Source organism: Humulus lupulus, chromosome 9, assembly GCF_963169125.1.
Source record: "Humulus lupulus chromosome 9, drHumLupu1.1, whole genome shotgun sequence".
Lineage (NCBI taxonomy): Eukaryota > Viridiplantae > Streptophyta > Magnoliopsida > Rosales > Cannabaceae > Humulus > Humulus lupulus.
This window is the reverse complement of record NC_084801.1, coordinates 5252283-5278610: the sequence shown is the minus strand read 5'-3', so window position 1 is coordinate 5278610 and position 26328 is coordinate 5252283. Positions and strand designations below refer to the sequence as shown.

General features: G+C 36.8%; 4 protein-coding genes across 9 annotated transcripts; 2 read left to right on the top strand and 2 right to left on the bottom strand.

Moving 5' to 3' along the window:
• Nucleotides 1-689: 689 nt before the first annotated feature.
• Nucleotides 690-1737, bottom strand: LOC133800644 (uncharacterized). The gene is made up of 2 exons (XM_062238670.1): nt 1106-1737; nt 690-1020 (listed from the first exon to the last, which is right to left on the bottom strand). The coding sequence occupies exons 1-2, from the start codon at nt 1594-1596 to the stop codon at nt 879-881; spliced, it is 633 nt and encodes a 210-aa protein (XP_062094654.1). The 5' UTR covers nt 1597-1737; the 3' UTR covers nt 690-878.
• Nucleotides 1738-5581: 3844 nt separating this feature from the next.
• LOC133800641 (cullin-1-like) lies at nt 5582-26325 on the bottom strand. 2 transcript variants are annotated; one of them, XM_062238668.1, is made up of 7 exons: nt 26073-26325; nt 24683-25179; nt 6702-6924; nt 6472-6583; nt 6173-6361; nt 6012-6059; nt 5582-5915 (listed from the first exon to the last, which is right to left on the bottom strand). In XM_062238668.1, the coding sequence occupies exons 3-7, from the start codon at nt 6890-6892 to the stop codon at nt 5787-5789; spliced, it is 669 nt and encodes a 222-aa protein (XP_062094652.1). In that variant the 5' UTR covers nt 6893-6924; nt 24683-25179; nt 26073-26325; the 3' UTR covers nt 5582-5786. The 2 variants fall into 2 exon arrangements, with proteins under 2 accessions (XP_062094652.1, XP_062094653.1); XM_062238669.1 differs by having other exon boundaries at nt 24683-24736.
• LOC133800632 (probable LRR receptor-like serine/threonine-protein kinase At1g07650) lies at nt 7439-19308 on the top strand. 4 transcript variants are annotated; one of them, XM_062238645.1, is made up of 24 exons: nt 7451-7690; nt 8079-8244; nt 8333-8404; nt 8502-8570; nt 8660-8731; nt 8815-8886; nt 8983-9054; nt 9213-9284; nt 9384-9455; nt 9558-9629; nt 9727-9798; nt 9954-10022; nt 10126-10191; nt 10321-10386; nt 10483-10518; nt 10612-10646; nt 10759-11135; nt 11235-11430; nt 11953-12090; nt 17679-17842; nt 17960-18167; nt 18274-18511; nt 18601-18751; nt 18842-19308. In XM_062238645.1, the coding sequence occupies exons 1-24, from the start codon at nt 7573-7575 to the stop codon at nt 19148-19150; spliced, it is 2982 nt and encodes a 993-aa protein (XP_062094629.1). In that variant the 5' UTR covers nt 7451-7572; the 3' UTR covers nt 19151-19308. The 4 variants fall into 4 exon arrangements, with proteins under 4 accessions (XP_062094632.1, XP_062094629.1, XP_062094630.1 ...); XM_062238647.1 differs by having other exon boundaries at nt 7534-7690; nt 8079-8224; XM_062238646.1 differs by lacking the exon at nt 11953-12090.
• On the top strand, nt 19428-24658 carry LOC133800646 (probable LRR receptor-like serine/threonine-protein kinase At1g53430). 2 transcript variants are annotated; one of them, XM_062238673.1, is made up of 6 exons: nt 19428-20729; nt 20821-21111; nt 23571-23683; nt 23776-24013; nt 24170-24320; nt 24439-24658. In XM_062238673.1, exons 3-6 carry the CDS (start codon nt 23650-23652, stop codon nt 24583-24585), a joined length of 570 nt encoding a protein of 189 aa, XP_062094657.1. In that variant the 5' UTR covers nt 19428-20729; nt 20821-21111; nt 23571-23649; the 3' UTR covers nt 24586-24658. The 2 variants fall into 2 exon arrangements, with proteins under 2 accessions (XP_062094657.1, XP_062094658.1); XM_062238674.1 differs by lacking the exons at nt 19428-20729; nt 20821-21111 and having other exon boundaries at nt 21644-23683; nt 24434-24615.
• Nucleotides 26326-26328: the final 3 nt, after the last annotated feature.

Genomic DNA, 26328 nt, shown 5'->3' with positions numbered 1-26328 from the left:
ACCCTTCCCAGTCACTACTTTTGTGGAATTCATTCGTTTCACAATTCAGTCATGGTTTGCCGCGCGTCGTGAGGAGGTAGAGAAGTGCACATCGAAATTAGCAACAACATATGAGAAAGATGTCTCAGGCATTGCGGATGATGCAAGGTACTTGAAAGTCCATCCTCTTGGACAGTTTGAATTTCATGTGGTAGACCCAGAAGGTGATGGTGAGGTGAATTTGATGACCAAATCATGCTCTTGTGGTCAGTTTCAAATAATGGGTTACCCTTGTGTTCATGGTGTGGCTGCGGCCATGTTGCGCAATGTCAACATTTACTCACTGTGTTCACCATATTACACTACTGAGATGTGGAGGGAGTCTTACAAAGAAACAATTTACCCAACTGGCAATGAGGATGATTGGGAAGTTCCCGAGAACATAGAGAAAATGCAAGTTGGGGTTCCCGTTGAAAAACAACCAGTTGGTCGACCGAAGAAGAATAAGGTGGGAAGAAGGAAGACAAACCGCACTCCATCGAATGGAGAAATCATTCCTAGTCATCGCAAGTGTAGCATGTGTGGTGGTCTTGGCCACAACAGGGCTACATGCAAAGCTAGGCTTTAAACTTTTTTTTCCCATTTGAACTTGTTGTATTAATAAACCCTTTTTATTTGATTTTTCTGAAAAGTTATGTTTATGGCAAAGCTAGGCTTTAAACTCTTTTTTCCCATTTGAACTTGTTGTATTAATAAACTCTTTTTATGAAGGTAACAAATTTTGATAATTCAATAACAGTTCGATATAGCTTGATATTAGCTCGATAACAGCCCATGAAAGTTATAAAAAAATGTGAACAACAAACTGTACATGTAAAGACCCTGTATATATACAATCATCAAGGTAACAAATTTTGATACCACAAGTCTGTGGTCCACTTGTTCCTGAACACCTCCATATTTTCATCGCAGATAGCTTCCAATGGAAGACCGACCATTAGATGCTCAATATACTTGATAGCATACACACCACAATCCCCACTGTAAAAAAAATATATATATATTAAGTGCACATTACTATAAATTTAGTTAGAAACAAAATTAGTATGAAGATGATGTTTGTTACCTTCTCTTTGACTGAGGGAGCTCGTGTTTCTGTTTGCGACGCAATGTGAATTGATGCGGCCTATTTCCTGCTGATGGAATCTTCAACATCAAGCTATCAGTAAACAGTTTACTCTGCATTAACAGAGAAGGTAGCATAAAGCACCATGGACTCATAATATCCTCAAGCTTTGCGTCACTAATCACCGAGTTGTCTGAATCGTAAACAGTCAGAGTCCAACTAGAAATGGAAGCCTCAATGGCAAACCAATGTTGTTGTCCATAGTTCTGGCACCAATATACATCCTCAACTCCTCCCGAAGATGCCAGAAACTGCTGCTCGATGCCGGTCAACATGGACATAATGTCAGCATCCCAATAATACTTTGTTTTGTCGGCTGTTTTCTTGAACTGATCATATCGGGCAGGTATCACTTGTGACAAATAACTGTTCATCACAACTGCATTCTGTCGATATATATTGGGAAAATACTTGCGACGCATACGAAGCATGTGTTCTGCCGCATCAATATGCTGCAAAAGAGAGTACGATAAAAAAATTAGCAAAAACCATCATAAAATGCTGATGTCGAGCTCCATCGAGCTCACATCGAACTCATATCGAGCTCATATCGAGCTCACATCGAGCCAGTCTGAAACAGTAAAAAACAAACTACTTTAACATCCCTATCGAACTACCATCGAACTACTATCGAGCTCACATCGAGCCAGTCTGAAACAGTAAAAAACAACCTACTTTAACATCCCTATCGAACTACTATCGAACTACCATCGAACTACTATCAAGCTCACATCGAGTCAGTAAAAACAACCTACTTTAACATCCCTATCGAACTCCCTATCGAGCTCACATCGAGCCATCATGAAATAGTAAAGACAACCTATTTTAACATCCCTATCGAACTCCCTATCGAGCTCCATCGAGCTCACATAGAGCCACTTTGTTAAGGGAATTTTCACTATCGAACTCATATCGAACTCACATCGAGCTTTTAACATCCCTATCGAACTAATATCGAGCTCACATCGAGCCACTCTAAAACAGTAAAAAAAACAATCTATTTTAACATCCATATCGAACTACCTATCGAGCTCCATCGAGCTCACATCGAGCCACTCTGAAACAGTAAAGAACAACCCCTATTTTAACATCCATGTCGAACTACTATCGAAATCCTATCGAGCTCACATCGAGTCAGTAAAAATAAAACATGTAAAATTGAAAACAGTCCATAATTAGGTATAAATGGCTTACCCCATCATTGAGCCACGACTGGGGTGTCTTCAACGTCAGAAACCATGCTGGACCGTGACTCCCAGTCTTTACATCCCGCGGGGTCTTGTTGGGCATGTCTCCAAGAAGCCACTTGCACATTGTCCTATACTGTTTGGGATCTGGCTTCTTGAGAGGGTCCAGCACATGTGTAGCCTCTTGTGTAGCCTCGTCTGCTGGTGCAGCTGCAGCAGTGCGAGGTCTTTTCCTCGTGGGATCCGTATAGTCCTCAAACCAATCTGGCTTGCGTCTTTGGCGTCTAGCCCTCTGAAACTGAACCCCAGCAACATCCTCAGGGTTGACAATAACGACTCCCAGAGTCTCAGCATCTGGTGTCACAATGATGGTAGGGGGCGTCGTTGGATCATCAACATAGTCTAGCGGAATATCCAATGACTCTGACTCTGAATCTTCATTGGACCCCCTCGGTTTCTCCTTAACAAATGTCAGGATCTGACTGAGTACGTCCAAGATCACTGACTGGTTCTTCAAGAGGGTCTCCTGTCGACCCTCGACTCTGTCCAACCGCTCAATCAAGTCGGCCAGCTCAGGGGCTGAGGCTGAGGCTGGTGTTGGGGTTGGTGTTGGGGCTGACACTGAGGCTGGGGCTGATGTTGGGGCACAGGTTGATGCTGGGGCTGAGGTTGGGGCACAGGTTGAGGCTGGGGCTGAGGCTGGGGCAATAGGAGGGGTGGGACCTGCAACCTCCTCCCCCGGGGCAGCATCAACAAATATCTTGGCTGCCTCGGCAGCCTGAGAAACTTTCTCTGCCATTTTCTCAAAAGTCGCATCCTCCTCCTCATCAGTCTCCGAGGGATCCTGGCCAAGCCCAGGATAAAGGGGAAGATCTCCCTCAGTCAAAGACAAGTAATAGTCTTTTTCTGCTGGCCGAGGGTTCAACATCGGAAGAACAATTAACTGCAAACAACATAAAACATTTGGTTAACTCAAATAATGATAAAAGATAAGCATATAGATAAAAAAAAAACAACATAACTTACATTCTTCTTCAATAATATCGGTGCGATGACGGACTTGGTGAAATCCTTGTTCCTCCGATGCGACCAGCTAAGCATCCTCGGGAACATGTTTCCCGAGCTCACAACAAGCTCCACCGCAAGCTGTTGGATAGCCTCATATGCCCAGTACTGTAAGGCGGGGGCATAACCATACATACTGTATTTGGAATCTTGCTGCACCTTGGCATCCTTCTTGGCATCATAGTTAGCCTTTTGCTTCACCATGTCCTTCTTACAAGAATGCAATAGCCTCCTATAAGAGTAGTTCCCCCATGGATAGCTGAAGAAGTACTCTACATTCTCAACAATTTTTAGAATATCTCGCCAAATGTGCAGTTTGCCCTCAATGGCATTCAGAACCCCCTCAACAAACAGACATAGACCAAGCTTGTACACATCTTCCACAACCGCACAAGTCTTGAAAGCATGGTCCACCTGTGACAGCTTTACTTTCTCAGCATCGTTGAAATACTCCTTTATCAACCGATCGCTGAGATTACGCCCTTCCAACTCTTCTGGTGACGGGAAGGCACTGAAATCCAACCCCGTCACCAGGGCAAACTCTCCCATGCCGAATCTACAAGACTTCGACCCCAAGAAAAAATGCACCTCATCTTCGTTGTTGCTGGCGATTTTCCTCAGCAACAGTTGATGCACCAAGACTCCGGAGAAATTAAACTCCGAAGCCAAAAAGAATTGCTTGAAAGGGGATTCCTTAGCCCTTTCAAGCAGCCCGAGCTCCAAAAACCTGGTCTTAATGTGATTTAAAGTACTACTACCCCGATATGTCACTCGACCAGGAAAGTGATCACTGAACGGAACAAGCAACTTAGGCATCTGTAACAACACATGAAATTTTTTTTGTAAGAAAACAGAATAAATTTTTTTTCATAAAAACACTGAAATAAGTTGTCATCGAGCTCTATCGAGCTATCATCGAGCTGAAACATAACCTATCGAGCCCTTGTAATATAATACAACAAATCTTATCGAGCTATTATCAAGTTCCTATCGAGTTCCTATCGAGCTCCTATCGAGATCCTATCGAGCCATAATCGATCCATCATCGAACTGTTCAAACTACCTTATCGAGCCTACTATCGAACCATAATCGAACCTATCGAGCCACTGGTTCAAACCCAGAAAAAATTTCCCACAAAATCAGACAACCCATTCCACAAATCACAGATTCAACAGCGATATAAACCAAATATGGACTTGGGTTCAAGATTTTACCTTAGTTTTTTAAACTTTGAAGGAAATATGCTCCGTGGGTCTCGGGTTTGACAGAAAAATGGGAGTTTGCAGTGGGCTCGAGATCGCCGGAGAAATGGGAGAAGGTGGGGGCTCGACGGAGAAGGTGGGAGCTCGACGGAGATGCGGGCTCGACGGCTCGACGGAGATGGCGGCTCGACGGAGGTGGGGGTTCGATGGTTTTTGGGGGATTTTTGTGAGACTGAGAGAGAGAGAAACCGAGACTGAGAGAGAGAAGGCTGAGATTGAATGGGAAGGGTATTTTCGGTAGGAGGGAAAAGCTTAGCATGCATTTGAAAAAGTTAATAATGCTAAGATTTTTTTGTAATTATACCTATTAGTATGTATAAAAAGTGAAATTTCCCTTTGTATATTATAGTTATTTAGAGTATTTGTAAATTTTAAAAAAATTCTGAATAATTTACAGCACCAAAAATTATGTTCAAACATATTGCTTTCCATGCGCATAAAAAAAATTAATCATACGTGCAACAACATGTTTGAACTTAGTTTTCAGTATTATAAACTATTCAGAATTTTTTGAAAACTTGCATGAAGCTCAAAATAGTTACAATATACACAGTCATAAAAAAAATCGCGCTGAAAACTGTTCATGAGTCGGAAAACACTGTAAGCCCCACCGGTAAGGCTTAAAGTAAATCTTCTGTAAAAGAATTCCTATATATATAGGATACTTGTATAGTGTATTCGGCCCGTGAATAATTTTCGATGTATTTTTTTAATGACTGTATTTATTATAGTTGTTTAAAATTTTTTAAAAATTCTCAAAATTTTTTAAATAATTTACCTTACTAAAAATTAAGTTGATACATATTGTTACCTTGACTAATTTTTTTTTTTGTGCTGGTGGAATACAGTCTCTTTCAATCTATTTTTCGTCACCATAAAAGGTATAGAATTATCTATATATATATATACTAGGTATAAAATACGTGCAATGCACGTTATATTTCGGTGAAGCAAAATATAGAACATGATGCCTCCATTTGGTGCCTTGTTATGTGCACGTACAAAGCACGTGCTATAGCATTATAAAATCATCATCATTATAAAATTATCATAATCATATATAAAATCCAACGAAATCTTCAATAATTTTGGGCACGATTGAAATTCTACTGCTGTTTGACAATATCATAAGTCGTCTGAAATCGTTCATTGGGACATACTTTCTCCATGTCAGTGAAGAATTGAATCAGGTTATTCTTCAATGGATTTTCATTGCTAAACACCCCTGCCTCCTTCTGTGTTATATATAACATATATAATTAATTATTATCTTGTTAAAAATATATAAACAATTAAATAAAAACAAGAAATGGTGGCGAGGATTGTTTTACCATCTTAGTTACCGAAAAGTCGATTTCAGTGTGGAACCTATCCCAGACCTGAAAAGTAAAAGAAAAAAAAACATCAACACTTAAAAAATAAAAAATCAAATAATTTTTCTTTTTCTTTTTCTTTTAAGATAATTGGAACATATATATATATATATATATACCCTGTCACAGAATTGGGTTTTACAAATATCAATCAATGAATGATTTTCTAGATGTAAATGCGCTGCAACTTTCTCCACACGAGCAAATATTATCTGAAGATATCTTTTGTATTGTTCTAGCTCTGTCCATTGTTTCACAATTTCAATCATGAACTCTTCGCGGTACATATCTTCCAATGAAGGAATCACCTACACCAACACACAAACTTAATAATATCATGTTTTTAATAAAGAATCTATATGATTTTATTTTTATTCTAGTTAAAAAAAAAACCTATGAATTAAGTCACGGAGCTTACATAGTTTGAAATCCTTTGTGTCAAAATGCTCTCATATTTATCATAAAACTCACGAATTACATAATGCCAAAAAACATGTATGTCTTTCGTACAGAAAACGTTGTAAACAACTCTGTATAACATGGAAATGAGTAATATGTTAAAATATAATTAACGCAATCTATTATTAATATATGTTTAAACTTTGAAAATCAAAAGGGAATATTATATTTACATATATATATACTTACGTGTATGCATTTATTCTGTCATCCATATTCCATTCGTCTCTAACATCTTCATCAAGTTTCATATGTATTTTACGAATCGATGCATTCACAACCACCATTGTATCTCTTATAATTTTCTTAACCACTTCTTCACGATTGTTTCTTCTAGTCTCTTCATCATCAGCAGTAGTAATTATCAACAACTTGGCCATACTCTTGATTTTGATGAATTGAGTACTTCTTGCTAATCACCAAATATATATATGAAAACAAAATCAGGGAAATTTTTTATGGTTGTGTACTCTTGAAAAGATATGTACTTCTGAAGGGTTGTGTACTCTTGAAAGGATATGTACTTCTGAAGTGTTGTATTGTTTAATTTTTTTAACATTAATTATTTGATTGTGTAAAGAACCAATTATTGTATTTTTTGGGAATAGAAGCAATTGTTCAGTTTGGATGACTTATTTAAATTTAACTTGTTTTTTAGCATATTCGGTTAAATTCGTAACAAATTCTGTTAAAACATACCAAAATCCGTTAAATACTAAACTCTGTTAGATAGCCACTTATATAATAGGGAAGATATATATATCTATATTTAGTGATTTATGCATGTGAATTACTTCACTTTCTTTTTAGTTACCAACTTTCTATTTTACGAAGTTTCTTACCAAAAACCTTGCGCGCTGTCTCCATACCATTTCATAACCATTTATATTATATATATACTTATATAATACCACAAACATATAAAAATATAATTTCAGTGAAGGGGACAAAACTCCATAGTCAAAATCCCAGTTGGCTTCCGTTAAGATATTCTCTTCTTCTTTTTCTTCTTCTCAACTGGAGTACAATTCTTCTTAATACACACAAACAGAAGCTGAAAATGGCTAAGACCAACACCATAATCCATGCAGTTGTAGTTGTAGTCCTCTTGCTTCTCTGCATGGAAATGGGTCCCATCCAAACCAGTGCTCAACCTAAAAATCTTCCCACTTCTGAAGGTAATAAGGGCAGTTTCTTCTTTTTTCTTGATGAAACTGTTTGAAGATGAAAACCCAAATGGGGTTCATACTCTTTCTCTCTTTTCAAACAAAATTCAAACTTTTAGCTTTTTACAAATGATTCATTGGGTTTGAGTCTTTCTCTGTCTTCCCTTTTTCAAACGGGCCTACTTTTCTTCCCCTTATGACACCGACTTCTGCATTTGAAATTTGGGATGAAATAGCTGTATAAACTGTTCTTGAAACTCAAAATTTAGCCACCCCATGTGGAAGTAATCTTGTTCTAGTAGCTTAGTCTAGCAGTTGGGATATTTATGTACTTATTTTGTTTTTGATATTTATGAAAAGATTTAATTTTGATAAAGTGTGTGCTCTTGTGTATTTGCAGTGAAAGCAATTAAAGAAATAGCTGCACAGCTGAATAAGAATGACTGGAATTTCAATGATCCATGCAGTAACAAAACAACCACTGAGAGACCCCATACAGATCAGTACTTCAACTTCATCATCTGCAATTGCTCCATCTCTGCAAATGTATGCCATGTCCAAACCATGTAATGTCCCTCTTTTCCCTCTTGTATCTTTTACAATTATCCATGTTGAATTATGATCATGACTTGGGCATGTTTTGGATCAATGCAGTAACTTTGTAGGGCAGGATCTTGATGGGGTGCTTCCACCATCAGTGGGAAAGCTACAATACCTAAAGGAACTGTATGTACTTTTTAAGTTTTTTGTTGTTTGTTACCTCAAACCCATTCTCTGATTTGTATTACTAACACCATTCATAATTTTTCTTGCTTTTATGTAGTAATTTGGGGCAGAACTACCTCAGTGGTACAATACCCAGTGAATGGGCTTCTACAAAGTTGGAAACACTGTAATTTTCAACATACCCTTTATGGTCAAGTTTTAGCTTTGTATGTATGCACATATAGTGTTTGTATTAATGGAAAGGAACCACTGCAGGGTTCTCAGTGTCAACAATTTAACAGGACCAATACCCAGCTTTTTGGGAAGAATAACTACTCTCAAAGCATTGTATGTTTAAACTCTCTCTTTTTAAGTGCCTTTATAAAACATGTTTAAGGGACATTTGACATTAAGAGAATTGTGATTTTCAGGGGTCTGGAGAGCAACTCTTTTTCTGGAACAATTCCCCCTGAGTTTGGAAATCTGGTTAACATGGAGACTCTGTCAGTTTTTAAACTTTCATTCTCTTTTAATTTAATTCTTTAATCAACTTTAATTTGCTAAATTGTTTATGGCTGTATTTCTGTGGCTAATTGCAGCTTTCTTGGTGCTAATAGTCTCAATGGAACATGGCCTGTGACTCTCACTAACCTGACTAAATTACAAACTCTGTAAGTCTTCTTTAGAACTAAAATTTTATGAATTAGTTCAAACAGACCAGCCTATATATGGTTTACCCGCACAAGGTCTGAGATTTGAGTCCTCAAATATTGTATATGTAAGCGAGAAAACTCGATTTAATAATGGTGTTTGCATAATACATTTGCAGTAGGATTAGCAGCAATAATTTCAGTGGAAGACTACCAGATTTTTTCAGGAGTTGGAAACTACTTAAAAATTTGTAAGAGCTTTTCATTCTATAATATGCTTTTCCAAGTGAAAAAAGAAAAGAAAAGAAGTGTTATGTGACCCTTTTTTGTTTGAAATGTATTTGTATTAGAGAGATACAAGGAAGTGGATTTGAAGGGCCAATTCCTTCTAGTCTTTCGGTCTTGAATAATTTGGACACACTGTGAGTTATCCATTACAAGTAGTTAATCTTCATTTGATTTTGACATATTAAGAAGCTTTCTTGGTTGCTATGAAGATTTGATCATAATGTGACTCACTGCAGAAGGATTAGTGACTTAAAGGGTGCGAGCTCAGAATTTCCAGACTTGAGAAACATGAACATCATGCAGAAATTGTGAGTCAATCTTTCTGTTTTAGTTTTCTTTCTAATTAGATAATTAAAGATGATTTGAGTAGAAGGATTTTCTTATCTGATTTTCTTGAAATTGCAGGATGTTGAGAAGCTGTAATATAAGAGGAAAAATTCCTGAATACTTATCTACCTTGACAAATCTCGAGACTTTGTAATTCTTCTTTCCACTTATTTTTTATTTTCTTGCAAATTACAAGCAATTAAATGTTTCAATACGAGACATGAACATTAAGAATTTCATGCATCTTAATGTTCTGAAATCTGCATTGTTTTTTATGCTATGACAACTGAAGTTTTATATTGCAGAGATCTTAGTTTTAACAGATTGGAAGGAACCATTCCAAATTTTGGAAATATTAGGGAATTGAGCACAATGTAAGTATTGTAGAATCTATTCATTAGGATAATCAATTAATATAATGTATTATGTGTAGTAACTTGATGTTATTATATTTTAATAATATTCCCAATTAAGCAGATATCTGACAAGTAACCAGCTCACTGGCATTATTCCGGATTGGATCAGTAGTAGAAATAATCGATAGTATGTTTTCCATCCGATATCTTTCATTTACTTCAAGCATATCAATTGCTATTTGGTTAAACATAACATTATGTATGTGACTTCTTTTGTTTACAATAAGCTGATGAAGAATTTCATCTTTGTTTGCAGTGTAATAGATCTTTCTTACAATAATTTTTCTGAAATTTCTGTACCGCCAACTTGTCGAGAAAACTTGTAAGGGTTGCTCATTCCTTTTTCTTTCTGTCCTTTTTACCATTTTTTTTATGAAGTTGTATAAATGTGAAAGTAACTGCTGTGTTGTTTCATCAGCAATCTGTTCAGAAGCTTTTCCCAACAGAACAACAAGTAAGCTATAAACTCAACTAACCTTAGATGATAACACCTTGATTATCAATTTTACACAATCTAATTGTACTTCCTTAAACCACTTTAATGCAGATTACTCGGTCACTGCATGAATCCATGTTCAAAAGGTAACCAAAATATCCCTTATCTTTTCCCATTGAAGAACCAATGTAACTATGAATGAGAAATTATGGATTGGTAAAGTACCATGTTCCTTATGTTTCTGCATTGGTATAATAGATCGATATTCGTTGCATATAAACTGCGGTGGAAAAGAAATTACCCTTGGAAACATCAAGTATCAAGGAGATGAAGATCCAGGAGGTGGTGCAAGGTTCTTCCACAGCTCACCTGATTGGGGATTTAGCAGCACTGGTGATTTCTGGAATGCTTGGAGTACCATAAAAGACTATATTTCAAACAATGCATCCGTGCTCAAAATGAAGAATTCTGAGTTGTATACGGCTGCACGCCTATCTCCTCTTTCGTTGACATACCATGCACGGTGCCTAGCAAATGGACCTTATACTGTCAAGCTCCACTTTGCAGAGATAGTATTAAGAGACAATAGATCATATTACAGTGTTGGTAGCCGAATGTTTGATGTTTATGTCCAGGTAGCTTCATTGACATACTCTTAAATACACTTTTTCCTAAGCGCATACACGGTCAAGTATTGTTTGTATAGATTGGTGATTTAAAGGGATTCACTGTAGGGAAAACTGGAGTTGAAGGACTTCAATATTGAAAAAGAAGCAGAGGGAGTTGATAAAGACGTGATTAGAAAATTTAAAACCACGGTGACTGATAAGACATTGGATATTCGCTTCCAATATGCGGGGAAAGGGACAACAAATGTTCCAAGACGGGGGATTTATGGTTCTCTTGTTTCAGCTATCTCTTTGGAGTCTGGTAAGTACTTCTGTATGTTTGATTTAATGAAAATATTTATTAAGTTATTTGTAGGAATTTTACTGCTATTCTCTCACCAAATTCGATTACTTGCAAACATAAAATCTCACCTAAGCCTAGAAACAAAATAAACCAGAGAGACAAAGCAAAACAGAATGTAAAGAACACAACCGAGTTATAGAAGTTTGACTGCAATTTGGAGTCCATGTTCTGTTTTAGCTCTCTTGAGGAGATATCAGCTGCACTTGCTACTCACGTTTACATCCAATCTCTTCTAGTAACCAAGAGCATGCACTCATGACAACTCTCTCTTTTACTGATGGCACAATACAACTCTATCTCTGATCACACACTCCAATTGAGCGTTGCCCCTTTCACAACATGTATATACCAGAAAAACATGAGTAGCAAATTTAACTAACTTCAAGATCTTGAATTTTGAGGGACTTTGAGAAGGTTTATATGGTAGTTAAGAGTGTGTTTCCCAGCACCATCCACTTATTTTTGCTTCTAAATTTTCAGATTCCAAACCTCCTGATGAAAGCAGAAGCACAAAAATTATTGTCATTGGGGTTGTTTCTGCATTGCTCCTTATTCTCATGATCTTAGGCATTCTTTGGTGGAAAGGCTATTTTGGAGGCAAGCCATCAAGGGAGCAGCGTAAGAACTATTGCTTTAAAAACTTTCTCTTAGTGTGTATGTGATCTCAGCATGCTCTAATTCTTATCTCAATAGAATCTGGTAAGTAACACACAATCGTGTGTGTTTTTGATTAGGATGAAATTAATTATTGATTATTTTTGTTCGTCTTTATTACTTATTATAATGTTATATATGATCAAGTCATGATGTAAAATGATTGATGGATGAAAAGATATGATAACGGCTATTCCTACAATAAAGGGTGTCCAGCTGTGTGATTGTCTAGAATATTAAGTTATCCTAATTAAAGGAAATATTTATTGTAATTGATTTGTAATAATTTGTCTGTTATGATTTTGAGGAGTCCTTATCTACACGTGTAATGAGCTAAGGCTGAAAGTCAATTGTACAGTATATATATATATATATATATAGAAATGAAACACCGCGTGAATAAAGCGGTGAACAAATATTCTTCTCCCTAAAATCTAAACTTTATCTTGGTATCAGAGCCACAAAGGCCCACGCCACCATGTCTGACAAAGATGGGACCACCACACCCAGCCCCAGGAGCACACCGACAGTCATTTCTTCAGGGGGTACGCATTCTGCTACCACCCAAATAAGGTCAAGCTCCAATACAGCCACCACAATCACTTCTCCAGTCTTTTCGCATCCTTTCGGGAGCACTCTCAGTCAGCCTTTCGTTTGAAACTAGATAGAAATAACTTCACCCTGTGGCGTACGATGGTTTCTACCATCATTAGAGGACATCGCTTGGATGGGTTTCTAAAAGGAACCAGAGGCCCACCACCAGAGTTCATTCCCTCCAGCCTCAGCTCCGATGCACAAGAAGACACCGCCGACAATACAGAACTCATGAGCAATCCAGCGTATGAACAATGGATCGTTAACGATCAACTCCTTATGGGTTGGCTCTATGGCTCTATGACAGAGACCATAGCCACCGAAGTAATGGGTTGTCATACCGCAGCAGAGTTATGGAGGTCTCTTGAGACACTCTATGGGGCTCACTCAAAGGCAAAAATGGACGAGACACGTACAAAGCTGCAAACCACCAGAAAGGGAGCCATGAGCATGACCGAATATCTCCGACAGATGCGTACTTGGGCCGATGTGCTTGCTCTAGCAGGTAGTCCATATCCTGAATCTCAACTCATTACTAATGTTCTAAATGGTCTGGATGCAGAGTATCTTTCTATCATGGTTCAAATTGAAGCCCACAAAAATATCACCTGGCAGGAGCTCCAGGATACTTTACTGAGTTTTGACAGTCGTCTCGAGCGTCTCAGTCTTACCAGTAAGATCAACAGAGATCTGAGTTCTCCATCAGCCAATCTTGCTCACAAAACTACTCCTCAACCACCACACAAACGCAATCCCTCTTATTCAAACTCCCCAGGAGGTCGTGGTTACTTGCATGGTTACTTGCAGCAAAGTCCAAGGAGACATGGTTCAGACAGAGGTGGACCTGGCCGTTCACGAGGTCGTGGTGGTAGAGGAGGTAACACTCGACCTACTTGTCAAATATGTGGAAAATATGGGCACTCAGCTGCTGCTTGCTACAATAGATATGATGAGACTTACATGGGGACTGATCCGAATCAATCACAAAAACCTCCATCTGCCTTCATTGCTTCTCTTGAAGTGGTCGACTTCGATGTATGGTATGCTGACAGTGGAGCCAGCAACCATCTTACTTCTGATATGAACAATTTGAACCAGCAAGCTCCATATGATGGTAAGGAACGCCTCACAGTAGGCGACGGTAATACCATTCCCATATATCATATTGGCATAGGAAGTTTATACACTAAATCAGATCGCTCTCTTGTTTTAAATGACCTGCTACATGTCCCTAAAATTGCAAAAAATCTGATTAGCGTTTCTAAGCTTACCGCTGATAATAATGTGTTTATTGAGTTTGATGCCAATTATTGTTTTGTGAAGGACAAGGCCACAAGGAGGGTGCTGCTCCAAGGGACACTTAGAGATGGCCTTTACCAACTCAACACCAACATCAATCGTCCCTTGTCTACTGCAAAATCTGGTTCTTCTTCGAGTCCATTTACTGCTGCCTCTTTTTTATCAAGTTCCAAAAATAATGTAGATCAGTCAGTGACTGATGAGTCTTTACTTTCCAAGAATGATGTATGGCATAGGCGTCTAGGCCATCCATCTCCTAGAATTCTACATCAAATTCTAGCTGCCACTAATGTAAAACTGTTGAAAAATGAAAAGCAACCTTTTTGTGATGCATGCCAATATGGCAAATCTCATTCTTTACCTTTCCCATCATCAAATAGCAAAGCCTCCCATGTTCTAGATTTGATTCATACAGATCTTTGGGGGCCAGCACCCGTTATGTCAAATGCAAACTATAGATTTTATATTCACTTCTTTGATGATTTCAGCTGCTACACATGGCTCTACCCTCTCAAATTCAAATCTGATGCTCTTGCTGCCTTCACTCAATTCAAAACACTGGTAGAAAACCAATTCGACAGGAAAATTAAAACACTAAGGTGTGATTGGGGAGGTGAATATCAGTCTTTCTCAAACATTGTCAAAGAAAGTGGCATTCTCTTGCAGCACTCATGTCCACACACATCTGCCCAAAATGGGCGTGCTGAACGCAAACATCGCCACATAGTGGAGATGGGACTTACACTCTTAGCACAAGCTTCCATGCCACTCAAATATTGGGTGGATGCTTTCCAAACTTCAGTACACTTAATCAATCGATTACCAACACCTATTTTGCATCATGTTTCACCTTTTGAGACTCTTCCACAAAAAACTAGATTATTCTCGACTTCGTGTTTTTGGCTCTGCTTGTTTCCCGTGTCTTCGCCCATATCAAGAACATAAGTTCAGTTTTCGCTCCATGAAATGTGTCAATTTAGGCTACAGTGACTTTTTCAAGGGATATAAATGTTTAAGCTCAACTGGTCGTGTTTATATTTCTCGAAATGTGACTTTTAATGAGTATGATTTTCCATTTAAAGCAGGATTCCTCAATACTCAACAGCCCCCAAAACAGGTTACTCTTAGTCCCACAACTTGGTTCCAAATTCCTGTGCCTCCACTCACTTTGACCACACCTACTTCCGCTTCCAGCTCACCAAATTTCCCAACTCATGTGTTCGTTGCAGCAGCACCAGCCATACACGCCAGTTCTTCAGGTATCTTCTCTTAAACACTCACCTTTGATTACTGAAACTATTGATCATGCTGCTGTGTCCAGCCCATCTAGCACAGCCTCCAACCGTGATGTTGCTTCTTCACCTCATGATGACACGACCACCAGCAGCACTCCTGAGCAATTACCACCAAAGACTGCTCCTAAATCATCTCATCCAATGATTACTCTGGCAAAAGATGGTATCTACAAGCCTAAAGTGTATCTCAATCAGTCCAAATGGTCTTCTATCTCCGAGGAACCTTCTTGTGTTGAAGATGCCCTTGGAATTGAGGGGTGGCGTAAGGCAATGCAGGAAGAATTAAGTGCTTTACAAGCTAACAAGACCTGGTCCCTTGTCCCAAATTCTCCCCATTATAATCTTGTTGGTAACAAATGAGTGTTTAAGATAAAGAAAAATGCAGATGGCTCTCTCCAACGACTCAAAGCACGCTTGGTTGCCAAGGGATTTCACCAACGTCCAGGGATAGACTTTGGTGAAACCTTCAGCCCCGTGATTAAGGCTTCCACTATGAGAATTGTCTTGACCATAGGTGTCTCTAGAAATTGGCAAATAAGACAATTGGACATCAACAATGCTTTTCTAAATGGTTATCTCAAAGAGGATGTATTCATGGTCCAACCTCATGGTTTTGAAGACAAGGATCGACCTGACTATGTATGCAAGTTGCACAAGTCATTGTATGGTCTAAAACAGGCACCACGAGCCTGGTTCGAGAGACTCAAAAACACTTTGCTGACTTGGAAGTTCACAAACTCAAGATCAGACAATTCCTTGTTTGTTTATAATCAAGACAATGTGATTTTGCTAGTACTCATCTACGTGGATGATATCATAGTTACTGGGAACAATACCAGCAAACTAAATGAGTTTATAGCAACCTTGAACAAGAGCTTTACACTCAAGGACTTGGGACCACTACACTTCTTCCTCGGTATTGAAGTATATAGAGACGAAACAGGGATCTATCTAACACAATCTAAATACATTGAAGAGATACTTGACAAGTATGGGATGAAAAATCTGAAGTCGTGTCCGACTCCCATTGTAGCAGGCAAGCCAATGTCTATTAATGAGGGAGAAAAACTGATGAATCCGTCCATCTACAGAAGTGTAATGGGTGCCTTGCAATACTTGTGCCACACTTGACCGGATATAGCATATGCCGTAAATAAACTTAGCCAATTCCTACAAGCACCTTCAACAGTTCATTGGAGTGGAGTCAAGCGAGTGTTGAGATATTTAAAAGGGACAGTTGGACATGGACTACACATTATGCCTAGTGATAGGTTGAGCATAACAGGTTATTCAGATGCGGATTGGGCATGTTGCCCAGATGATAGAAAATCAATTGCTGGTTATTGTGTCTATTTTGGTGACTCACTTGTATTATGGTCATCGAAGAAGCAAGCAGTAGTAGCAAGATCAAGCACAGAATCTGAGTATAGAGCTTTAGCTCATGTTGTAGCTGAATTACTTGGATAGAGTCTCTACTGAAAGAACTAAAGTTCCCACTAGCAGCCAAATCAATTACATGGTGTGATAATGTGAGTGCTGGTGCATTGGCGTCTAATCCTGTGTATCATGCAAGAACGAAACATATTGAAATTGATGTGCACTTCGTGAGGGACAAAGTGCTCAAGAAAGAATTGGAGGTCAGATATATACCATCTTCGGATCAAGTAGCAGATGGTCTAACAAAAGGACTGTCTCACTCAAATTTTCAAATGCTGATAGGCAAACTCGGTGTGCAAATATCACCCCTTCGTTTGAGGGGTGGTGAAAAGATATGATATCGGCTATTCCTACAATAAAGGGTGTCCAGCTGTGTGATTGTCTAGAATATTAAGTTATCCTAATTAAAGGAAATATTTATTGTAATTGATTTGTAATAATTTGTCTGTTATGATTTTGAGGAGTCCTTATCTACACGTGTAATGAGCTAAGGCTGAAAGTCAATTGTACAGTTTATATATATATATAGAAATGAAACACCGCGTGAATAAAGCGGTGAACAAATATTCTTCTCCCTAAAATCTAAACTTTATCTATGGACTCATAAATGTTATGATAGTTTATTCTGTATCTTCTCCATCAGGGGAAGGATATTTGAGTAAGACCAATATCATTATCGGCCTTGTTGTAGCTGTTTCTGCTAGTGCAGCATTATTAGCTGTTGTAGCCTTTGGTTTGCATAGATGAAAAGCTAAGAGAAAAAGTAAGAATAATATCTATCTAAGCTTCAATTTGTGATTGTTACTACTTTGAGCATTGCATATATCATGGTACATGATGTTGATGTTCTTCATTATGTTGGGACCTAAAACTTTTTTTGGTCGTATTTATTGCTGAATATTATGTGTATTATTGACTTGACATCAGGAACTGCAACAAATAATGATTTGATTTGGACAAGTACTGACTTGGAGAGAGGAGACGATCAACCTGAGCTTCATTTTTTTGAGTTGGATAGCATACTAATGGCCACAAACAAGTTTAGTATTACAAACAAACTTGGTCAAGGAGGATTTGGTCCTGTTTATAAGGTCATTTGGTTTTCAATAGTTTACATAGAATCTAATACACTACAATAATAATGGAGAAATGCAGGTGAATGGGTGAGTGAATGAGCTAATTAGTTAGATATGTTTGGAAATTTACAGGGACAACTACATGGGAAAGAAGTTGCAGTGAAAAGATTGTCTAGCAGCTCGTCACAAGGCTACGAAGAATTTAGGAATGAAATAATTTTGATCTCCAAACTGCAACATAGAAATCTTGTTAAGCTCATTGGTTGCTGCATTGAAAATGAAGAGAAGTTATTAATATACGAGTTCATGCTCAACAAGAGCTTAGATACTTTTATTTTCGGTTAGTCTCTCATCTTTATCCACATTTTTATCCTTCAGTTAGAAGTATATTTGTTGGACAATGTCACTAATTAACTTTTAGTGGTGTGATTTGGTTTCTTATATAGATGATAGAAGAAGGGTAGAGCTTGATTGGGCCATACGGTTCAACATTATTGATGGCATTGCGAGAGGTCTAGTGTATCTCCATCGCGATTCCAGTTTGAGGGTGATACATCGAGATTTGAAGGCCAGTAATATTCTATTGGATGAGAAGATGACTCCAAAAATTTCTGATTTTGGATTAGCAAGGATTTTTGAAGGCACTTTAGATCTAGCAAATACTCATAGGGTGGTAGGAACAATGTAAGCATCCTTCTTTTAATTTGATTTGATAGTATATTGTTGTTATAGCATCTGGCATCTAATTTAGAGGTGTGTTTAATCAATTGTAGCGGCTATATGTCTCCAGAGTACGCATTGAGAGGAATCTTCTCGGAAAAATCTGATGTGTTTAGCTATGGCGTGTTATTACTAGAGATAATAAGCGGGAAAAAGAATACTAGCTTCAAGGATGAGGATCAATACCAAGGCCTTATTGCATATGTGAGTAGTTCACAAAAGAAATCTCTCAAATTGTGTTATTATGTTTGTGTGTTGTGGAAAATTGAGGCTGATATTAATGTAATGAAACAGTCATGGCAGCTATGGAGTGAAGGCAGAGGAATAGAGTTGGTGGATGAAGCATTAGGCGAGTCATATAATGAATCAGAGGCATTGAAATGCATACACATTGGGCTTCTGTGCATTCAAGACTTTGCCACAGATAGACCTTCCATGGCTCAAGTAGCTTCCATGTTAAGTAACCAAATATTTGATCAACCTCAACCCAAACAACCTGTTTTTACTTTTCAAGCCAGCAGTAATAGTTATGATCCTTCCATACAAAGTGGTAATAGATGCTCTGTCAATGAGGCCACTGTATCAATAGTTGAACCACGATAAAAAAAGAAAAACTTCAACTGTAAATTATGTTAAATGCATATTGGGCTACACCTACGCTATTCAATATTTTCTTTTAAATTTAATGAACTCCATTTTGTTAAAACTTGAAAGGAAATTACTCTAATGATTGCAACAAAACCAAATGTTCTTTTTGTAGAGTTAGATTTGTACAGTTATAACAATACTCAACTCAAGCACATTATGTTACTAGATTTAGAGTCAGATTTGTTCGATCTCTAGCTGTACTGTGGAAAATCAGTTGAAGTTGTAGCTGTACTAACATATATATAAGTGGCAAGAAGTACTAAAACTGTCATACTGGTTCTTGATTTTCTTGGCTGATTGGAGTGCTAATAAGTAAATGTTTTTTTGCCTTTGCCATTGCAATTGTTGATTTGTTGTAATAGAACAACTCAGTAGCTTCGTCTTGCTTTTCTCCAATATCTTTTAAAATTCTTCTAAGCCAAAAATAACTTGAGAGGTTGCAGCTGAGGATGATATATGCTCTGCTTCAGCTGAGGATTGAGCAACTGATTGTTGCTTCTTGGATAGCAAAGAAAATACATTTATAATTAAATAGCGATTAACGACTTCAATTTGTCCATCAATTTAAGGGTAATAAGTCATGCTAGAATTGAGTGTTGTGCCTTGCATTTTGAAGAGTTTTCTCCAAAATCAAGTCATGAAAATTTTATATTTGTCCATTATGATCGATTGAGGTATTCCATGTATTCAAACCACTTCTTCAATAAATACTCTGCCCACTATAGTTACTATATAGTGTTTTAGTGTAATAAAATGGACCCTGTGGAGGCAAAGATTGGAAAAGTAGCTTACAAGTAAGAGCTACCCCTACAGCAACAATGTATCAGTCTTTCATTTCTTAGCTTCGGCGTGCCATTAGATTGACCTTGGAAACCACTACTATCCTTCCCTAGCTAGATCACAACCAAATTAGAGATGAAGGTTCTAAACATGTTCACAGTTATTAAAGAAAGTGGCGAGAAGCCATAAGTTCTTACAAAGTGAAAAACCTATTACTACTCTAATGATATAGTTGTACAAGTTAACTAGCTTACTCACCAAAGGTACAATTACCTTTTTTTCTAAAGTATGTCAAATAGTAGACATAACATTTCATAAATACGATAATTGGTTAATTATTCTATTGTAATTAATTAGTTCTTCATTATTTCTCTATCAAGGAATTATGATTGGATTCACTAATCTATTTTTTTTTTCATTTGGCTTTACAATGTTTAGCTAATCAACACAATTCTTACTGCAGCCAAATAGATATTTCTTACAATGTTTAACTTTGTGAGAATCCCTCTTTAACTTTCTTTTATTTCTATATCTTTGCATCATATATTATCATGTCAAACTAATCAATATATTTGTGCTATTCATCAGCAATCACTTCCGGAGCACATCTGGTTAGAAAAATAACTCATAAGCTTTAAATAAAAACTAAAACAAAAAGAACATTAGTTTTCATGATGATATTTCTTTACTAATGCTTGCTTTCAATATGATTAATATAGAATGCTCAACAAGTGCTTGGCTCCATGTTCAAAAGGTAAATAAGCCTCTTTCGAAACTACATATTAACTGGATTGACTAAAACCATTCCTGTTGTTTAGTTTTAATCAACATTGATTGATGTGTAGATCATTATTCACTGCATATAAATTGTGGTGGAAAACCAACTACTGTTGGAGGCATCAAGTATGAAGGGGATGAATTCTGGGGGTTTAGTAACACTGGTGAAGCTATTGTAGGGAAAGCAAGAGTTGAAAGATTTCAACATTGAAAAGAAAGCTAATGGAGTTGATAAGGAATATATCGAAGTAATCAAGGCAGCTGTGAGATCCGCTTCCAATGGGCAAGGAAAAGAACAAAGAATGTTCCAAGCCGTGGAATGTATGGTTCTCTTATATCAGCTATTTCTGTGGAGTCCGGTAAGTAACTTAATTCTATATTGTATCAAGAAGGAACTAGCATATTCTTTTTTTTTTTTGAAAAAGAGACAAAGGTCAAAAGGCTGACCTTTACTCAAAAAGTTGAAAACCTCACTTGTGGCGGAGGAATACTGTGGTTACAAAGAGAAAAAACTAGACAAACAAAAGAAACCACAACAAAACCCACCCCCAAAAATTAAATCCAGAACTTGCTCCAATCTCTAATAAGGTCATAGTAGGCAACCCCCTCAAAACCTTTATTTCTATACACCCAAGTCGCCACCCAAAAATTTATCTTATCCCATAGAGACTCTACAGGATTGCAAATATCTTCGAAAAGTCTGTTATTTCTCTCAAGCCATAAGGCCCAAAAAGTTGCCAACACAGTAGTTTGCCAAAGACGAGAAACTCGCCTGCCGCCCCCTAACTTAGTGAGAAACAATTGAGAATAGTTAGATGGCATACACCAAAGAATACCAAACTCAGCTAAGACTTTACCCCACACTTTTCTTGAAAAATGACACTCCAAGAATAAATGACTAGTGGATTCCCCTGCCTGCTTACAACAAACGCACCAAGCCGGAGACAAATAATGGTAGGGTCTTCTTCTTTGCAAGTTGTCATGAACATTAATTTTATTGTTGAAAACTAACCAGCCAAACACTTTAACTCTGGAAGGAGAGACACTTTTCCACAAAAACTTTCCCCACTCCCGAACAGAACCCAGCTGAGCATAACTTAACCTCGTAAAGGCCGATTTGCAAGAGAATACTTCGTTAACGTCAGGTATCCAAGCCCTCCTATCTTCTAAAACTCCTGGTAGAGACACCCTCTCTAACAAAAGTAATAACTAAGAGAGACTGGTGATCTCCCTATCGAACAAATTCCTTCTAAAGCGCAAATCCCATCCCTGAGATTGGAGGCCCGCATCCCCTCTTAAGACCACCAAGTCCCTTATCAAACAATTTCTGGAACTTGTAATCAAAAATAAATCTGGGAACTAGCATATTCATAGTGAAAAGGAAAACTGATTCTTATTTATTTATTGTTTTTCTATTTTACAATTACTATTATTCCACTGATGTTTTTTTAGTTTTTTTTAGATTTCAAACCTCAGGACAGAAAAAAGACATAAAGTTCATCATCATTGGAGCAGTTTCAGCTTTTTGTCTTCTTTTCATAGGTTCTGTCATTTTTTGGTGCAAATGCTATATTGGAACCAAGGAATCTAGGGAAAAAATATATTGTCATCAAATTTCTCATTAGAAATTTTGTAAGGTACTCGGGTAAAAGAATTAAAGTTCAGATTTCCTACCTATGCTAGAAAAAGCAATTGCATGATTCATTATCTGCGCATTGCTACATATATTTTTACCAAAATAAATAAAAAATTTATGCATAGGATCTACATTTATGGGGTTGACATAATATTCCAGACCATAAGTAAGTATATATCAATCTATTCTAGATTTGTATTTTCTTCTTTGCTCTTATCTTTCTTAATTTTTCAATGAAAGTCGAATAACATATAAGAAATTACTATGTACAGTTCTAAGAGGATTAGATCTACAAACTGGTCAAGAAAGTAGAAAGTAGGAAGTAGAAAAAACAACCACGCAAGTCCATGCTATGACTCTGCTTCAATGCAATTCCGTGAGAAAGTAGTATACAACATATGCCTATCTTTTTTCTTGGTATGCTAAGGCTAAGCTCAGCAATGCTAAAATTCCAAGTCCAATTAATAATGTATACCATATTAGTTATCTAGAATAAACAACGTGTCTGATGAAGACTGATTTTAAAGCTTTATTTTTTCTTCTCAAAGTCGGTCCAAGAAATCTGCTTCACATACACACAAGAAAATATGGATTATCATTCAATGTTTCTCCATCAAATTATTTAAATACATATATACACATCTAAAAATATCTGGTTTTGATTCAAAGTCGTAGGTAACAGTAATTACATTAGAGAGGAAACATGAAAACAGTAAAGTGGGGTTCAGCTTTGAATTTTCTCAATCATATTTTCATGGGGTTGGGGAAGAATATTTTCATGGGGTTCCAGACTGTTAGCTATTGGTTCACATAACTAATGTCTAGGCTGTTTATTCTTTGTAGTTAGTTATTTCTGTTACTACTGTTTCATCAAAACAGTTAGGATAGCTAGCTATATATAAAGACCTCTCGGTCTCAGGCTAAGTGCAACAGATTGTATTTTTCTTTAGTTTTCACTTGAGCTGTAACTCTGTACTAAGAGAGAGCATAGTGAGTTTCTGTAACTAAGATTCAATACAAGATCAATAAAGTGACTATTCAAAACCAGTTTCTGGTTTGGTGCATCTTCCTTTGTGTTCTGTTTTTCTTCTTCCTAAACTATTGAGATTTGTTTCTAGTTCTTGTAACTGTGTTCTGTTTCTACTTTGTACTACACAGACTTAACTAATATGATATGTGTAGCCCAAAATAGCTAATTTTCAAGAAGTTGGTGAGCATCAAAAATGGATTCTGAAAGCAACTGTTGTTGGTTTATGAATACATGGAAAACAATAGCCTAGCACATTCTTTATTTGGTAAGCTTTTTATCTATATTGGCTTCTTTTCTATGGCTAAGTACTTTGCTACTTTGATTATTAATTCATTGATTATTTTTAATGTTTAAAAGGTTCTGAAGAAGTTGAAGTGAAATTAGACTGGAATACAAGGCAAAGAATATGTATAGGCATTGCAAGAGGTCTGGCTTTCCTACATGAGGAATCAGCTCTGAAAATTGTACATAGAGACATCAAAGCCACAAATATACTACTAGACAGGGACCTTACCCCAAAAATATCAGACTTTGGTCTGGCCAAACTAAATGAAGAGGACAACACCCACATTAGCACTAGAGTTGCTGGAACTATGTGAGCTATATCTTTCTTTTAGCTTTTTAAATTGCAACATTTTGATTGTCATGGCAATGATATAGTAATTAGTTGTATCTAATAATAGTTGGTGCAACCATTTAACATGTAAATTTAAACAAAATTGTGTAATGATATTGCGTGTGGTATTTGCAGAGGATATATGGCCCCTGAATATGCATTATGGGGTTACTTAACTGATAAAGCAGATGTCTACAGTTTTGGAGTATTGACAATGGAAATTGTGGCTGGAAAAAATAACATGAAATACCGCCCGAATGAAAACTTTGTGTGCCTTCTAGATTGGGTAACAAAGAACTTAATAACATATCTTTTCTTCAGCTCATGATTAGTTTAAGTTGAGTTCAACTTCTTTGTATTGCATACCTATTGGTAATGGTTTATCATTTTTGTGATTAGTGCAGGCCCTATTCTTGCAACAAAAGGGGGATGTAATGGAGCTGGTGGATCCAAAGTTGGGATCCAAATCCAAATATCATGGGGGTGTGCCTTACTGTGCCTTAATTGAGAATTATATACTCATGCTAATAGTATCTTTAGTAGATGAATAATTGACTTCTGAAAAGACCAAGAAAATCAAACATTTCAAGGCAGTAACAGTCATGGTGAATAAACAAATTAAGATAAAATTTTGCATCATAAACTTACCTCATTGCACTCCTATTTTCCTTCTAGTTTCTCACCCGAAATGACACATTTGAACTGGGCAAGTCATGAATTGAACATGTTAAAAACTTGGCAGAGCACAAAAGCTAGCATTGAGAACCACTGTACTGTACTGTAATGTAATGGTGTACAGCAGACTGAGTTAATGAGAGTTGATACATTTATTCAACCAACAAAGTGAATATTTCAAGTAAGAGGAAAAAGTAATGGGACAAAGTAAAAGTAAAAATGGTAAGACAGCAAAATCAGAAAAATCTTGCTGTGTTTTGTTCTCCATAATCAACTTGCCTCAACTTGCCTCAACTTGCCCTCCTTTGAAAAAATACAACAATTCTGTAACCCTGAAATCTAAAAGCTCTATTTGTTGTACAACAATGTATGAGGAGGATTCATGATAGCTTAACTTATATGTATTGGACATGACCCAATTGGCAAGATGTTGGCTTTGTCTGATTGCTTAGGCAGCAAGCAAGTGCATACTGCATATTATGGAAAGAAGAGAATCCATGCATGGAATATTTTCAGTATTTGGTCAGTAAAGAAGAAAGAAAGACATGTGGTTTTCACATACTAAAGACAAAGCTGAGATCTCAACTTCAAGAGCAGAGCAAGCAAAAGATGGGCTGTCAAGATTGTAGTCTTCTAAATCAAACATCTTTGTCAAAATGGCAAGAGCATTCAAATCCCAGGAATCAGCGTTAGAAACAAATACACCTAACTAAGTATACCAACAGAAATACCCAACTTAACTAACTTCTCTTTCTATACATATAACTCTGAGCTTTAAAAATTTGAGACATGCTATACAACTTTTTAGAAAAGGTTTCTGATTGATGACCAAGTCCATGCATGGTAGCTTCATATTACTATAGAAAGCATTGTTCATGGCAAGTTTGTGACTAGAGAGTTCTAAGATTGTATAATAAATTACAAATTGTTATGAAATTATATATATATATAAAAAAAGAATGGTATTTTTTTCTTAAGTTATATATAATAACAAAGATATTGTAATACTAATGAGGATCTTGTAATAACTTATAACAAAGATATAAGTATAACAAATAAGCATCAGCTGAAGCTGAGCTAATTAGATAGGCTGCTATGCTATGAACAACCCAAACTAACTTGTACTTTATATATATGAAGAGCACCTTAATTATTTCCAAACATGTTGATATACAATTATGTACACAATTGTATATATATATATATATATATATACTAAAGACAGAAGATCACACATTTCAATACAGTTTTGCTCTAATTAAAACACAGAATATGCAAGTGTATCACAGGCAGTAAAAGTCATGGTCAATTATCACAAAACAAATATAGATCAATATTTTTTTTTTTGGTATCAGAAACTTACCTTACTGCAGTCCTCTTTTCCTTTGAGACATGTAAAAACTTGGCAGAGTAAGAAAGTTGGCTTTGAGACATGTAGGGCTGATACACACATATACCTATATAGGTATAAAATACAGTACTTCATTTCATATATATATATATATATATATTTTACTTAAAAAAATCTGATCTAATTTGTATGCATGCAAGTTTCATTAGTTTGATAAGAAAATGTATATATATGGACAGAAGTAGCAGTTCGGTATTTCTGTTATTTA

What these genes read in the sequence shown, in the direction of transcription:
- LOC133800644 (XM_062238670.1), bottom strand. Translation starts at nt 1,596, where the DNA reads ATGCTTCGTATGCGTCGCAAGTATTTTCCCAATATATATCGACAGAAT. An exon ending in CTCCCTCAGTCAAAGAGAAG is followed by an intron (nt 1,021 to 1,105) that starts GTAACAAACATC and finishes TTTTTTTTACAG; the next exon opens with TGGGGATTGTGGTGTGTATG.
- LOC133800641 (XM_062238668.1), bottom strand. Translation starts at nt 6,892, where the DNA reads ATGGCCAAGTTGTTGATAATTACTACTGCTGATGATGAAGAGACTAGA. An exon ending in CACAAAGGATTTCAAACTAT is followed by an intron (nt 6,362 to 6,471) that starts GTAAGCTCCGTG and finishes GTGTTGGTGTAG; the next exon opens with GTGATTCCTTCATTGGAAGA. An exon ending in ACTTTTCGGTAACTAAGATG is followed by an intron (nt 5,916 to 6,011) that starts GTAAAACAATCC and finishes TATATAACACAG; the next exon opens with AAGGAGGCAGGGGTGTTTAG.
- LOC133800632 (XM_062238645.1), top strand. Translation starts at nt 7,573, where the DNA reads ATGGCTAAGACCAACACCATAATCCATGCAGTTGTAGTTGTAGTCCTC. An exon ending in CTACAATACCTAAAGGAACT is followed by an intron (nt 8,405 to 8,501) that starts GTATGTACTTTT and finishes GCTTTTATGTAG; the next exon opens with TAATTTGGGGCAGAACTACC. An exon ending in AGCTATCTCTTTGGAGTCTG is followed by an intron (nt 11,431 to 11,952) that starts GTAAGTACTTCT and finishes CTAAATTTTCAG; the next exon opens with ATTCCAAACCTCCTGATGAA.
- LOC133800646 (XM_062238673.1), top strand. Translation starts at nt 23,650, where the DNA reads ATGGAAAACAATAGCCTAGCACATTCTTTATTTG. An exon ending in CCTAGCACATTCTTTATTTG is followed by an intron (nt 23,684 to 23,775) that starts GTAAGCTTTTTA and finishes AATGTTTAAAAG; the next exon opens with GTTCTGAAGAAGTTGAAGTG. An exon ending in TTGTGTGCCTTCTAGATTGG is followed by an intron (nt 24,321 to 24,438) that starts GTAACAAAGAAC and finishes TGATTAGTGCAG; the next exon opens with GCCCTATTCTTGCAACAAAA.